General features: G+C 42.4%; 1 protein-coding gene across 1 annotated transcript in view; it reads left to right on the forward strand.

The window, feature by feature from the left end:
* Positions 1-15,577, forward strand: part of LOC110509476 (thrombospondin type-1 domain-containing protein 1) — a 75,182-nt gene that overhangs the window by 25,188 nt on the left and 34,417 nt on the right. Inside the window, exons 3-5 of the mRNA XM_036967921.1 lie at positions 5,361-5,555; positions 6,154-6,392; positions 6,531-6,742. Of these exons, the coding sequence (XP_036823816.1) occupies positions 5,361-5,555; positions 6,154-6,392; positions 6,531-6,742 (646 nt within the window). The remainder of the gene's footprint in view (positions 1-5,360; positions 5,556-6,153; positions 6,393-6,530; positions 6,743-15,577) is intronic.

Consider the following 15,577-nt stretch of genomic DNA (forward strand, 5'->3'; position numbering starts at 1 on the left):
ATATCTGATTAACAATATGAGTTCATAAGAAGGGATTGTGTGACACAGACAAGAAGTAATTAAAGTTAATGAACACCATTCCAACTAGGAAGAAAGGAATGGGTTGTGGATTAAGTAAACAGATAAGGTCGTTAACCTATGGTTGACCCTACAGAAACTGAGCTCTGGGGTGTTTTAGATAAGGCAGTGAGTGCATTTCTAGGTTTTCTGTTAATTAGAACTGTCAGCTAAGTGGTGATCAATAATGGTGAGGAGTCAAAAGTTAATTCAGTTGTGTTGTGTGTCCTCTGTATGTGCTAGTGGGTCAGAATTAACTCAGAATGAACTTTTAAAGTTCCCTTTGTCTCGGTCGAGAGGAGGAGATTCATTTTAACAGCAATGAAATGACGTCATGTTATTGTATATAAACTGTTGCTCGTGGTAACGTGGCAGCGTGCTCCAAGAATAAATTATTATTCTAATAAATTATTGATAAGACTGGTCTCCGTCTATTTTATGCAAACAAGAATCTTACAAATTCTCATAAAATAGATTAAGGGAATTCAATTAATGAAAACACATTGGTATAATTAAATTACAGTAACAGGTTGAGATCTGGAGACTGGCTAGGCCACTCCAGGACCCTGAAATGCTTCTTACGAAGCCACTCCTTCTTTGCCCGGGCGGTGTGTTTGGGATCATTGTCATGCTGAAAGACCCAGCCACGTTTCATCTTCAATGCCCTTGCTGATGGAAGGAGGTTTTCACTCAAAATCTCACGATACATGGCCCCATTCATTCTTTCCTTTACACGGATCAGTCGTCCTGGTCCCTTTGCAGAAAAACAGCCCCAAAGCATGATGTTTCCACCCCCAAGCTTCACAGTAGGTATGGTGTTCTTCGGATGCAACTCAGCATTCTTTGTCCTCCAAAAATGACGAGTTGAGTTTTTATCAAAAAGCTCTATTTTGGTTTCATCTGACCATATAACATTCTCCCAATCTTCTTCTAGATCATCCAAATGCTCTCTAGCAAACTTCAGATGGGCCTGGACATGTACTGGCCTAAGCAGGGGGACACGTCTGGCACTGCAGGATTTGAGTTCCTGGCGGCGTAGTGTGTTACTGATGGTAGGCTTTGTTACTTTGGTCCCAGCTCTCTGTAGGTCATTCACTAGGGTGTGGTTCTGGGATTTTTGCTCACCGTTCTTGTGATCATTTTGACCCCACGGGGCGAGATCTTGCGTGGAGCCCCAGATCGAGGGAGATTATCAGTGGTCTTGTATGTCTTCCATTTCCTAATAATTGCTCCCACAGTTGATTTCTTCAAACCAAGTGCTTACCTATTGCAGATTGTCTTCCCAGCCTGGTGCAGGTCTACAATTTTGTTTCTGGTGTCCTTTGACAGCTCTTTGCTCTTGGCCATAGTGGAGTTTGGAGTGTGAGTGTTTGAGGTTGTGGACAGGTGTCTTTTATACTGATAACAAGTTCAAACTGGTGCCATTAAAACAGGTAACGAGTGGAGGACAGAGGAGCCTCTTAAAGAAGAAGTTACAGGTCTGTGAGAGACAGAAATCTTGCATGTTTGTAGGTGACCAAATACTTATTTTCCACCATAATTTGCAAATAAATTCATTAAAAATCCTACAATGTGATTTTCTGGATTTTTTTCATAGTTGAAGTGTACCTATGATGAAAATTACAGGCCTCATCTTTTTAAGTGGGAGAACTTGCACAATGTTTGTATACATGTTTTGTATGTTTGTATACATGTTTTGTATGTTTATATATATATATATTTTGTATGCTTGAGGGGGTACAGGGGTGTCCGTTAAGTGTGTAAGTGCTGGGCTGGAGTGAAACCTTGCACACCGTACAGGTCCTCATTGAACCAGTCCCATCCCTGTGATAGGGTCTCACTGATATGCATGATAAGTAGCAAGGTATGATGCTCGGTAGCAAGGTATGATACTCGGTAGCAGGGTATGATGCAGGGTATGATCCCGGAGCAGGGTATGATGCTCAGTAGCAGGGTATGATGCTCGGAAGGAGGGTATGATGCTCGGTAGCAGGGTATGATGCTCGGGTAGCAGGGTATGATGCTCGGGTAGCAGGGTATGATGCTCGGTAGCAGGGTATGATGCTCGGTAGCAGGGTATGAAGCTCGGGTAGCAGGGTATGATGCTCGGTAGCAGGGTATGATGCTCGGGTAGCAGGGTATGAAGCTCGGGTAGCAGGGTATGATGCTCGGTAGCAAGGTATGATGCTCGGTAGCAGGGTATGATGCTCGGTAGCAGGGTATGATGCTCGGGCAGCAGGGTATGATGCTCGGTAGCAGGGTATGATGCTCGGGTAGCAGGGTATGATGCAGGGTATGAAGCTCGGGTAGCAGGGTATGATGCTCGGTAGCAGGGTATGATGCTCGGGTAGCAGGGTATGATGCAGGGGATGATGCTCGGTAGCAGGGTATGATGCTCGGTAACAGGGTATGATGCTCAGAAGGAGGGTATGATGCTCGGTAGCAGAGTATGATGCAGGGGATGATGCTCGGTAGCAGGGTATGATGCTCGGGTAGCAGGGTATGATGCTCGGTAGCAGGGTATGATGCTCGGTAGCAGGGTATGAAGCTCGGGTAGCAGGGTATGAAGCTCGGGTAGCAGGGTATGAAGCTCGGGTAGCAGGGTATGATGCTCGGTAGCAGGGTATGATGCTCGGGTAGCAGGGTATGAAGCTCGGGTAGCAGGGTATGATGCTCGGTAGCAGGGTATGATGCTCGGTAGCAGGGTATGATGCTCGGTAGCAGGGTATGATGCTCGGTAGCAGGGTATGATGCAGGGTATGATGCTCGGGTAGCAGGGTATGATGCTCGGTAGCAGGGTATGATGCTCGGTATGATGCTCCGGAGCAGGGTATGATCCTCGGTAGCAGGGTATGATGCTCCGGAGCAGGGTATGATGCAGGGTATGATGCTCGGTAGCAGGGTATGATGCTCAGTAGCAGTGTATGATGCTCGGTAGCAGGGTATGATGCTTGGTTAGCAGGGTATGATGCTCGGTAGCAGGGTATGATGCTCGGTAGCAGGGTATGATGCTCGGTAGCAGGGTATGATGCTCGGTAGCAGGGTATGATGCTCGGGTAGCAGGGTATGATGCAGGGTATGATGCTCGGTAGCAGGGTATGATGCTCGGTAGCAGGGTATGATGCAAGGAATGATGCTCGGTAGCAGGGTATGATGCTCGGTAGCAGGGTATGATGCAGGGTATGATGCTCGGTAGCAGGGTGCAAAACAATGAAAATAAATTACGACGGTACTGTTTCCTCTTTCCCAAATGTGCTCGTTATCAATGTTGTCTTGTAATGTCAGTGACTTGTAAGTAGATATGTACTTTCTTTGTTACACATATTTACGTTTTGACACACACACACACACACACACACACACACAGCATTCAGAAAGTATTAGTCCACATGTTGTGTTACAGCCTGAATTCATAATGGACTAAATTTGTTTTTTTTTCTCACCCATCTACACACAATACCCCACAGTGACGTCACAATACCCCACAGTGACGTCACAATACCCCACAGTGACGTCACAATACCCCACGGTGACGTCACAATACCCCACGGTGACGTCACAATACCCCACGGTGACGTCACAATACCCCACGGTGACGTCACAATACCCCACGGTGACGTCACAATACCCCACGGTGACGTCACAATACCCCACGGTGACGTCACAATACCCCACGGTGACGTCACAATACCCCACGGTGACGTCACAATACCCCACGGTGACGTCACAATACCCCACGGTGACGTCACAATAGACTACCTCAACTCCACTCTAACCACTAGGCTACCTGCCGCCCCTCCACTCTAACCACTAGGATACCCGCCGCCCCTCCACTCTAACCACTAGGATACCTGGGGAGAGTCAGGGCTAGGAGCAGGGCTAGGAGCAGGGACCAGGGGCGAGTCAGGGCTAGGAGCAGGGACCAGGGGCGAGTCAGGGCTAGGAGCAGGTATCCTAGTGGTTAGAGTGGAGGGGCGGCAGGTAGTCTAGTGGTTAGAGTGGAGGGGCGGCAGGTAGTCTAGTGGTTAGAGTGGAGGGGCGGCAGGTATCCTAGTGGTTAGAGTGGAGGGGCGGCAGGTAGCCTCGTTGTTAGAGTGGAGGGGAGGCAGGTAGCCTAGTGGTTGATTAGTCTCTCTCCTGTTGATTAGTCTCTCCTGTGGATTAGTGTCTCTCCTGTGGATTAGTCTCTCCTGTGGATTAGTCTCTCTAGCCCTGAATTTTTCTTCTACATTGACATTACAGTATTTTGTGTAGATCGTTGAAAATAAATAAAGTACAATTAAATCCATTTTAATCCCAATTTGTAACGCAACAAAATCTGGAACAAATCAAGTGGTGAGACTTTCTGAAGGCACATGAACACACATGAACACACATGAACACACATGAACACAACAAAGTTGATTTCTATAAATACACACTTTTAAAAAATCTCAGTTCTCTTTGTTCTACTCTACCTCTTGCTATTGAAGTTTGTCCCAAATGGCACCCTATTCCCTATGGGGTCCTGGTCAAAAGTAGTGCACTAAATAGGGAATAGGGTGCCAATAGGGACATACGTTTTTAGTATGAAGGTCAACCAAACCCATTCAAACCTGCTGAGAGAGGAAAGACCACTGGGACAGGAAATAGAGGGAGAGAGGGAGAGAGGGGAAGGGAGAGAGGGGAAGGGAGAGAGGGTAAGGGAGAGAGAGAGTGTTGAAGAGATGGAGGGAGATGGTTGAAGGGAGGGGCAGTCTGTTCCTCCACCCTCTTCCCTTTGTAGGGTGTGACAGGATGTGACCTATACACAGCGGCATTCACACATCACAATGCCACTGCAGCCCTGTACTACAAAGATACAGAGAGAGACGGACAGAAATAGAGAGAGACACAGAGACAGGCAGAGAGAGAGACACAGAGACAGGCAGAGAGAGAGACACAGAGACAGGCAGAGAGAGAGACACAGAGACAGGCAGAGAGAGAGACACAGAGACAGGCAGAGAGAGAGACACAGAGACAGGCAGAGAGAGACACAGAGACAGGCAGAGAGAGACACAGAGACAGGCAGAGAGAGACACAGAGACAGGCAGAGAGAGACAGACAGACGGACAGAAAAAGAGACGTAGAGAGACAGCGGCAGACAGAGACCGAGAAAGGCAGACAGAGACCGAGAGAGGCAGACAGAGACCGAGACTTAGAGGTAGACAGGCAGACAAACAAACACAGAGATACCATAATTGATGAAATCTACATGATTTTTCTTACTGTCTACCTAACTACCTACTATTGAAATAAATCTGCCCCCTTCTCTGATTGTATAGCTATGGCTGGCCTCCACCTGTGGCCCTCCGTCCATGTTGCACTTAGTAACAGCAGTGTGTTCCTCAACTACGACACCGCAGACCACAACGCTTCCTCCGACATCCGGAACATGACCCTAACTCTGGTTGACACGGAAACCAACGCCACCCTGCTCACCAGAACCCTGCCAGCCAACCAATCAGAGGGGAGATTAGGTTAGTGCTCTGGTTTCTACTTGGTCTAACGACATTGTCTGTAGACAAAACTTGTGGCGTTCTAATTGTCTACAGACAATGTCTTTACTGAAAGTCAGAGCCGTGTATTTAGTGAGGACATTGAGGTTTCTGCATTACGATGCATTTAAATGAAACTACATTTCATGGCAGCCATGTTGGCTCCCCATGGGCAATATTGACCAATAGCAGTTCACAGAATTTTCAGAATTTGTACAAGATTCCAAATTTTCGTCATGAATGGATAAATACAATGCTGAAGAGCGATAACATTCCATTCATTCTAAAAGCTGGCTAAACTCTCTAAATACTGTTGTTGGAAACATTTCATTCATTCTAAAAGCTGGCTAAACTCTCTAAATACTGTATATGTGCTCTGTTGTAGGAAACATTTTATTCATTCTAAAAGCTGGCTAAACTCTCTAAATACTGTATATGTGCTCTGTTGTAGGAAACATTTTATTCATTCTAAAAGCTGGCTAAACTCTCTAAATACTGTATATGTGCTCTGTTGTAGGAAACTATGTACACTACGCTGTGTCCCATATTACAAATACACTTTGATCTGACTTGATTTTAGAATTCAACTGCTCCTGTTTCCTGTACGCTGGAACATTCCGCTTCTGCCTGGAGCAGATTGACTACGCAACCGCCAATGCTAATGCTAACAGTAATGCTAATGCTAGCGTAACAGATAGAGATTGGAATGCGGTTGTTACTACTACTGCCACCTGGTGGTGGAGCTCTGAGCTTCAGGTGGAGTGGCCAACCTTTCACATTGCCGTGGACCGAGCCAGCAACCAGTCAGGATCCTTCCAGGTGAGGAGAGGGTCTGTATGTGTGGATGGTTGGTTGTTAAACTTAATGATAGCCGTTACACAATAGCTGCTATTTATCACGTTAGGTATCATTTCAAGTGAGCCACTGTCTAACCCTCGTCCCCTTTGCCTCTCCCAGGTGGGGATCTCGACCAATGAGCTGTTCAAGTCCTGCTCCTCTGGCCTCGGTTCCGCCCTCTTCCTGGAGGTCAGTTACCTGGAGTTCAACCAGATTGGTCGAAATAGCATCGACAAGGTCCGCGCCCGCACCCGGCACCCAATCAAAGAGCTGCATTCTCAGACGGTGGATCTGTTGTGTGCATTTCATTTCACAGAGCGAGACTTCATCAGGTACACTGTTGTTTTGCCATAAAATATATATATGTGAAGTACTGGGGCAGTTTATTGGATAGAGAGAGTTTGGCTGCGTTTACACATGCAGCCCAATTCAGATCAGATGTGATCAGATGTGATAGGCCAAAAGATCAATTAGTGAATCAAATATCAGAATTTTGCTGCCTGTGTAAACGCAGCCTAAAACCTTGATCAAACCGGCCTGCATCCGAGGGCGCCATCGTGCACATCTTGATTTTTGTCTGTCCCCCCCTCACAAGACGCGTACGTTCATGACGCGCAGATTAAAATACCAAAACCCACTGTGAACCAACTATATTAATTAGGAGACCGGTCGAAAGACACATTCATGGAGATCAAGCTCGCATTCTGTTGCTAGGTAATTTGTCCTGGTATATTATTTGACCTGAAATGAATATGGTCATTTTTGTAAACTGGATCTTTGTTGTAATTCTTACACATTTTGAGTCGTACAAAATCATGTGTTTTTTTATCCAAAGACCGAGAGAGGCAGACGGAGACCGAGAGAGGCAGACAGAGACCGAGAGAGGCAGACAGAGACCGAGAGAGGCAGACAGAGACCGAGAGAGGCAGACAGAGACCGAGAGAGGCAGACGGAGACCTAGAGAGAAATCATGTGTTTTTTATCCAAAGACCGAGAGAGGCAGACAGAGACCGAGAGAGGCAGACAGAGACCGAGAGAGGCAGACAGAGACCGAGAGAGGCAGACGGAGACCTAGAGAGAAATCATGTGTTTTTTTATCCAAAGATAAAACCTACCGAAAGGGGAAACCTAGTTAGTCTCTCCTGTTGATTAGTCTCTCTCCTGTTGATTAGTCTCTCTCCTGTTGATTAGTCTCTCTCCTGTTGATTAGTCTCTCTCCTGTTGATTAGTCTCTCTCCTGTTGATTAGTCTCTCTCCTGTTGATTAGTCTCTCTCCTGTTGATTAGTCTCTCTCCTGTTGATTAGTCTCTCTCCTCTTGATTAGTCTCTCTCCTGTTGATTAGTCACTTCTTTTGGATTAGTCTCTCTCCTGTTGATTAGTCTTTCTCCTGTTGATTAGTCTTTATCCTGTTGATTAGTCTCTCTCCTGTTGATTAGTCTCTCTCCTGTTGATTAGTCTCTCCCCTGTTGATTAGTCTCTCCCCTGTTGATTAGTCTCTCTCCTGTTGATTAGTCTCTCTCCTGTTGATTAGTGTCTCTCCCTTGGATTAGTCTCCTGTTGATTAGTCTCTCTCCCTTGGATTAGTCTCTCTCCTGTTGATTAGTCTCTCTCCTGTTGATTAGTCTCTCTCCTTTTGGATTAGTCTCTCTCCTTTTGGATTAGTCTCTCTCCTGTTGATTAGTCTCTCTCCTTTTGGATTAGTCTCTCTCCTGTTGATTAGTCTCTCTCCTGTTGATTAGTCTCTCTCCTTTTGGATTAGTCTCTCTCCTTTTGGATTAGTCTCCTGTTGATTAGTCTCTCTCCTTTTGGATTAGTCTCTCCTGTTGATTAGTCTCTCCTCTTGATTAGTCTCTCTCCTTTTGGATTAGTCTCTCTCCTGTTGATTAGTCTCTCTCCTGTTGATTAGTCTCTCTCCTTTTGGATTAGTCTCTCTCCCTTGGATTAGTCTCCTGTTGATTAGTCTCTCTCCCTTGGATTAGTCTCCTGTTGATTAGTCTCTCTCCTTTTGGATTAGTCTCTCTCCTTTTGGACTTCACCATACCATATCTTCAACATACTGAGAGACCTCACCATACCATATTATCACCATACCATATTATCACCATACCATATTATCACCATACTGAGGGACCTCACCATACCATATTATCACCATACCATATTATCACCATACTGAGGGACCTCACCATACCATATTATCACCATACTGAGAGACCTCACCATACCATATTATCACCATACCATATTATCACCATACTGAGAGACCTCACCATACCATATTATCACCATACCATATTATCACCATACCATATTATCACCATACTGAGGGACCTCACCATACCATATTATCACCATACCATATTATCACCATACTGAGAGACCTCACCATACCATATTATCACCATACCATATTATCACCATACTGAGAGACCTCACCATACCATATTATCACCATACCATATTATCACCATACCATATTATCACCATACTGAGGGACCTCACCATACCATATTATCACCATACCATATTATCACCATACTGAGGGACCTCACCATACCTTATTATCACCATACTGAGACCTCACCATACCATATTATCTCCATACCATATTACCACCATACCATATTATCACCATACTGAGAGACCTCACCAAACCATATTATCACCATACCATATTATCACCATACCATATTATCACCATACTGAGAGACCTCACCATACCATATTACCACCATACTGAGAGACCTCACCATACCATATTACCACCATACAATATTATCACCATATTGAGAGACCTCACCATACCATATTACCACCATACCATATTATCACCATACCATATTATCACCATACCATATTACCACCATACTGTGAGACCTCACCATACCATATTACCACCATACTGAGAGACCTCACCATACCATATTACCACCATACCATATTATCACCATACTGAGAGACCTCTCCATACCATATTATCACCATACCATATTACCACCATACAATATTATCACCATACCATATTATCACCATACCATATTATCATCATACCATATTATCACCATACTGAGGGACCTCACCATACCTTATTATCACCATACCATATTATCACCATACTGAGAGACCTCACCATACCATATTATCACCATACCATATTATCACCATACTGAGAGACCTCACCATATCATATTATCACCATTCCATATTATCACCATACCATATTATCACCATACTGAGAGACCTCACCATACCATATTATCACCATACCATATTATCACCATACTGAGGGACCTCACCATACCATATTATCACCATACTGAGAGACCTCACCATACCATATTATCACCATACCATATTATCACCATACTGAGAGACCTCACCATACCATATTATCACCATACCATATTATCACCATACCATATTATCACCATACTGAGGGACCTCACCATACCATATTATCACCATACCATATTATCACCATACTGAGAGACCTCACCATACCATATTATCACCATACCATATTATCACCATACTGAGAGACCTCACCATACCATATTATCACCATACCATATTATCACCATACCATATTATCACCATACTGAGGGACCTCACCATACCATATTATCACCATACCATATTATCACCATACTGAGGGACCTCACCATACCTTATTATCACCATACTGAGACCTCACCATACCATATTATCTCCATACCATATTACCACCATACCATATTATCACCATACTGAGAGACCTCACCAAACCATATTATCACCATACCATATTATCACCATACCATATTATCACCATACTGAGAGACCTCACCATACCATATTACCACCATACTGAGAGACCTCACCATACCATATTACCACCATACAATATTATCACCATATTGAGAGACCTCACCATACCATATTACCACCATACCATATTATCACCATACCATATTATCACCATACCATATTACCACCATACTGTGAGACCTCACCATACCATATTACCACCATACTGAGAGACCTCACCATACCATATTACCACCATACCATATTATCACCATACTGAGAGACCTCTCCATACCATATTATCACCATACCATATTACCACCATACAATATTATCACCATACCATATTATCACCATACCATATTATCATCATACCATATTATCACCATACTGAGGGACCTCACCATACCTTATTATCACCATACCATATTATCACCATACTGAGAGACCTCACCATACCATATTATCACCATACCATATTATCACCATACTGAGAGACCTCACCATATCATATTATCACCATTCCATATTATCACCATACCATATTATCACCATACTGAGAGACCTCACCATACCATATTACCACCATACAATATTATCACCATACCATATTACCATCATACCATATTATCACCATACCATATTATCACCATACTGAGAGATCTCACCATACCATATTATCACCATAACATATTATCACCATAACATATTACCACCATACCATATTATCACCATACCATATTATCACCATACCATATTATCACCATACCATATTATCACCATACCATATTACCACCATACTGAGGAGCCTCACCATACCATATTATCACCATACCATATTATCACCATACCATATTACCACCATACCATATTATCACCATACTGAGAGACCTCACATACCATATTACCACCATACTAAGAGACCTCACCATACCATATTATCACCATACCATATTATCACCATACCATACTGAGACCTCACCATACCATATTATCACCATACCATATTATCACCATACTGAGAGACCTCACCATACCATATTACCACCATACTGAGAGACCTCACCATACCATATTATCACCATACTGAGAGACCTCTCCATACCATATTACCACCATACCATATTACCACCATACCATATTATCACCATACCATATTATCACCATACCATATTATCACCATACCATATTATCACCATACTGAGAGACCTCACCATACCATATTATCACCATACCATATTATCACCATACCATATTACCACCATACTGAGGAGCCTCACCATACCATATTACCACCATACCATATTACCACCATACCATATTATCACCATACCATATTATCACCATACCATATTACCACCATACTGAGGAGCCTCACCATACCATATTATCACCATAGCATTTTACCACCATACCATATTATCACCATACTGAGAGACCTCACCATACCATATTACCACCATACTGAGAGACCTCACCATACCATATTACCACCATACCATATTATCACCATACCATATTATCACCATACCATATTTCCACCATACTGAGAGACCTCACCATACCATATTACCACCATACTGAGAGACCTCACCATACCATATTACCACCATACCATATTATCACCATACTGAGAGACCTCTCCATACCATATTATCACCATACCATATTACCACCATACAATATTATCACCACACCATATTATCACCATACTGAGAGACCTCACCATACCATATTATCACCATACCATATTATCACCATACCATATTATCACCATACTGAGAGACCTCACCATACCATATTATCACCATACTGAGAGACCTCACCATACCATATTACCACCATACTGAGAGACCTCGCCATACCATATTATCACCATACCATATTATCACCATACTGAGAGACCTCACCATATCATATTATCACCATACCATATTATCACCATACTGAGAGACCTCACCATACCATATTACCACCATATTGAGAGACCTCACCATACCATATTATCACCATACCATATTATCACCATACCATATTATCACCATACTGAGAGACCTCACCATACCATATTATCACCATACTGAGAGACCTCACCATACCATATTACCACCATACTGAGACCTCGCCATACCATATTATCACCATACCATATTATCACCATACTGAGAGACCTCACCATACCATATTATCACCATACCTTATTATCACCATACTGAGAGATCTCACCATACCATATTATCACCATACCATATTACCACCATACCATATTATCACCATACCATATTATCACCATACCATATTACCACCATACTGAGGAGCCTCACCATACCATATTATCACCATACCATATTATCACCATACCATATTACCACCATACCATATTATCACCATACTGAGAGACCTCACCATACCATATTACCACCATACTGAGAGACCTCACCATACCATATTATCACCATACCATATTATCACCATACCATATTATCACCATACTGAGACCTCACCATACCATATTATCACCATACCATATTATCACCATACTGAGAGACCTCACCATACCATATTACCACCATACTGAGAGACCTCACCATACCATATTATCACCATACCATATTATCACCATACTGAGAGACCTCTCCATACCATATTACCACCATACCATATTACCACCATACAATATTATCACCATACCATATTACCATCATACCATATTATCACCATACCATATTATCACCATACTGAGAGACCTCACCATACCATATTATCACCATACCATATTATCACCATACCATATTATCACCATACTGAGAGACCTCACCATACCATTTTACCACCATACCATATTATCACCATACTGAGAGACCTCACCATACCATATTACCACCATACTGAGGAGCCTCACCATACCATATTATCACCATACCATATTATCACCATACCATATTATCACCATACTGAGAGACCTCACCATACCATATTATCACCATACCATATTATCACCATACCATATTATCACCATACTGAGAGACCTCACCATACCATATTATCACCATACCATATTATCACCATACCATATTATCACCATACTGAGAGACCTCACCATACCATATTATCACCATACCATATTATCACCATACCATATTATCACCATACTGAGGGACCTCACCATACCTTATTATCACCATACCATATTACCACCATACTGAGAGACCTCACCATACCATATTATCACCATACCATATTATCACCATACCATATTATCACCATACTGAGGGACCTCACCATACCTTATTATCACCATACCATATTATCACCATACTGAGAGACCTCACCATACCATATTATCACCATACCATATTATCACCATACTGAGAGACCTCACCATATCATATTATCACCATTCCATATTATCACCATACCATATTATCACCATACTGAGAGACCTCACCATACCATATTATCACCATACCATATTATCACCATACTGAGGGACCTCACCATACCATATTATCACCATACTGAGAGACCTCACCATACCATATTATCACCATACCATATTATCACCATACTGAGAGACCTCACCATACCATATTATCACCATACCATATTATCACCATACCATATTATCACCATACTGAGGAGCCTCACCATACCATATTATCACCATACCATATTATCACCATACCATATTACCACCATACCATATTATCACCATACTGAGAGACCTCACCATACCATATTACCACCATACTGAGAGACCTCACCATACCATATTATCACCATACCATATTATCACCATACCATATTATCACCATACTGAGACCTCACCATACCATATTATCACCATACCATATTATCACCATACTGAGAGACCTCACCATACCATATTACCACCATACTGAGAGACCTCACCATACCATATTATCACCATACCATATTATCACCATACTGAGAGACCTCTCCATACCATATTACCACCATACCATATTACCACCATACAATATTATCACCATACCATATTACCATCATACCATATTATCACCATACCATATTATCACCATACTGAGAGACCTCACCATACCATATTATCACCATACCATATTATCACCATACCATATTATCACCATACTGAGAGACCTCACCATACCATTTTACCACCATACCATATTATCACCATACTGAGAGACCTCACCATACCATATTACCACCATACTGAGGAGCCTCACCATACCATATTATCACCATACCATATTATCACCATACCATATTATCACCATACTGAGAGACCTCACCATACCATATTATCACCATACCATATTATCACCATACCATATTATCACCATACTGAGAGACCTCACCATACCATATTATCACCATACCATATTATCACCATACCATATTATCACCATACTGAGAGACCTCACCATACCATATTATCACCATACCATATTATCACCATACCATATTATCACCATACTGAGGGACCTCACCATACCTTATTATCACCATACCATATTACCACCATACCATATTATCACCATACTGAGAGACCTCACCATACCATATTATCACCATACCATATTATCACCATACCATATTATCACCATACTGAGGGACCTCACCATACCTTATTATCACCATACCATATTATCACCATACTGAGAGACCTCACCATACCATATTATCACCATACCATATTATCACCATACTGAGAGACCTCACCATATCATATTATCACCATTCCATATTATCACCATACCATATTATCACCATACTGAGAGACCTCACCATACCATATTATCACCATACCATATTATCACCATACTGAGGGACCTCACCATACCATATTATCACCATACTGAGAGACCTCACCATACCATATTATCACCATACCATATTATCACCATACTGAGAGACCTCACCATACCATATTACCACCATACTGAGAGACCTCACCATACCATATTATCACCATACCATATTATCACCATACCATATTATCACCATACTGAGACCTCACCATACCATATTATCACCATACCATATTATCACCATACTGAGAGACCTCACCATACCATATTACCACCATACTGAGAGACCTCACCATACCATATTATCACCATACCATATTACCACCATACCATATTACCACCATACCATATTACCACCATACAATATTATCACCATACCATATTACCATCATACCATATTATCACCATACCATATTATCACCATACTGAGAGACCTCACCATACCATATTATCACCATACCATATTATCACCATACCATATTATCACCATACTGAGAGACCTCACCATACCATTTTACCACCATACCATATTATCACCATACTGAGAGACCTCACCATACCATATTACC

This window comes from Oncorhynchus mykiss, chromosome Y (assembly GCF_013265735.2).
Source record: "Oncorhynchus mykiss isolate Arlee chromosome Y, USDA_OmykA_1.1, whole genome shotgun sequence".
Taxonomy (NCBI): domain Eukaryota; kingdom Metazoa; phylum Chordata; class Actinopteri; order Salmoniformes; family Salmonidae; genus Oncorhynchus; species Oncorhynchus mykiss.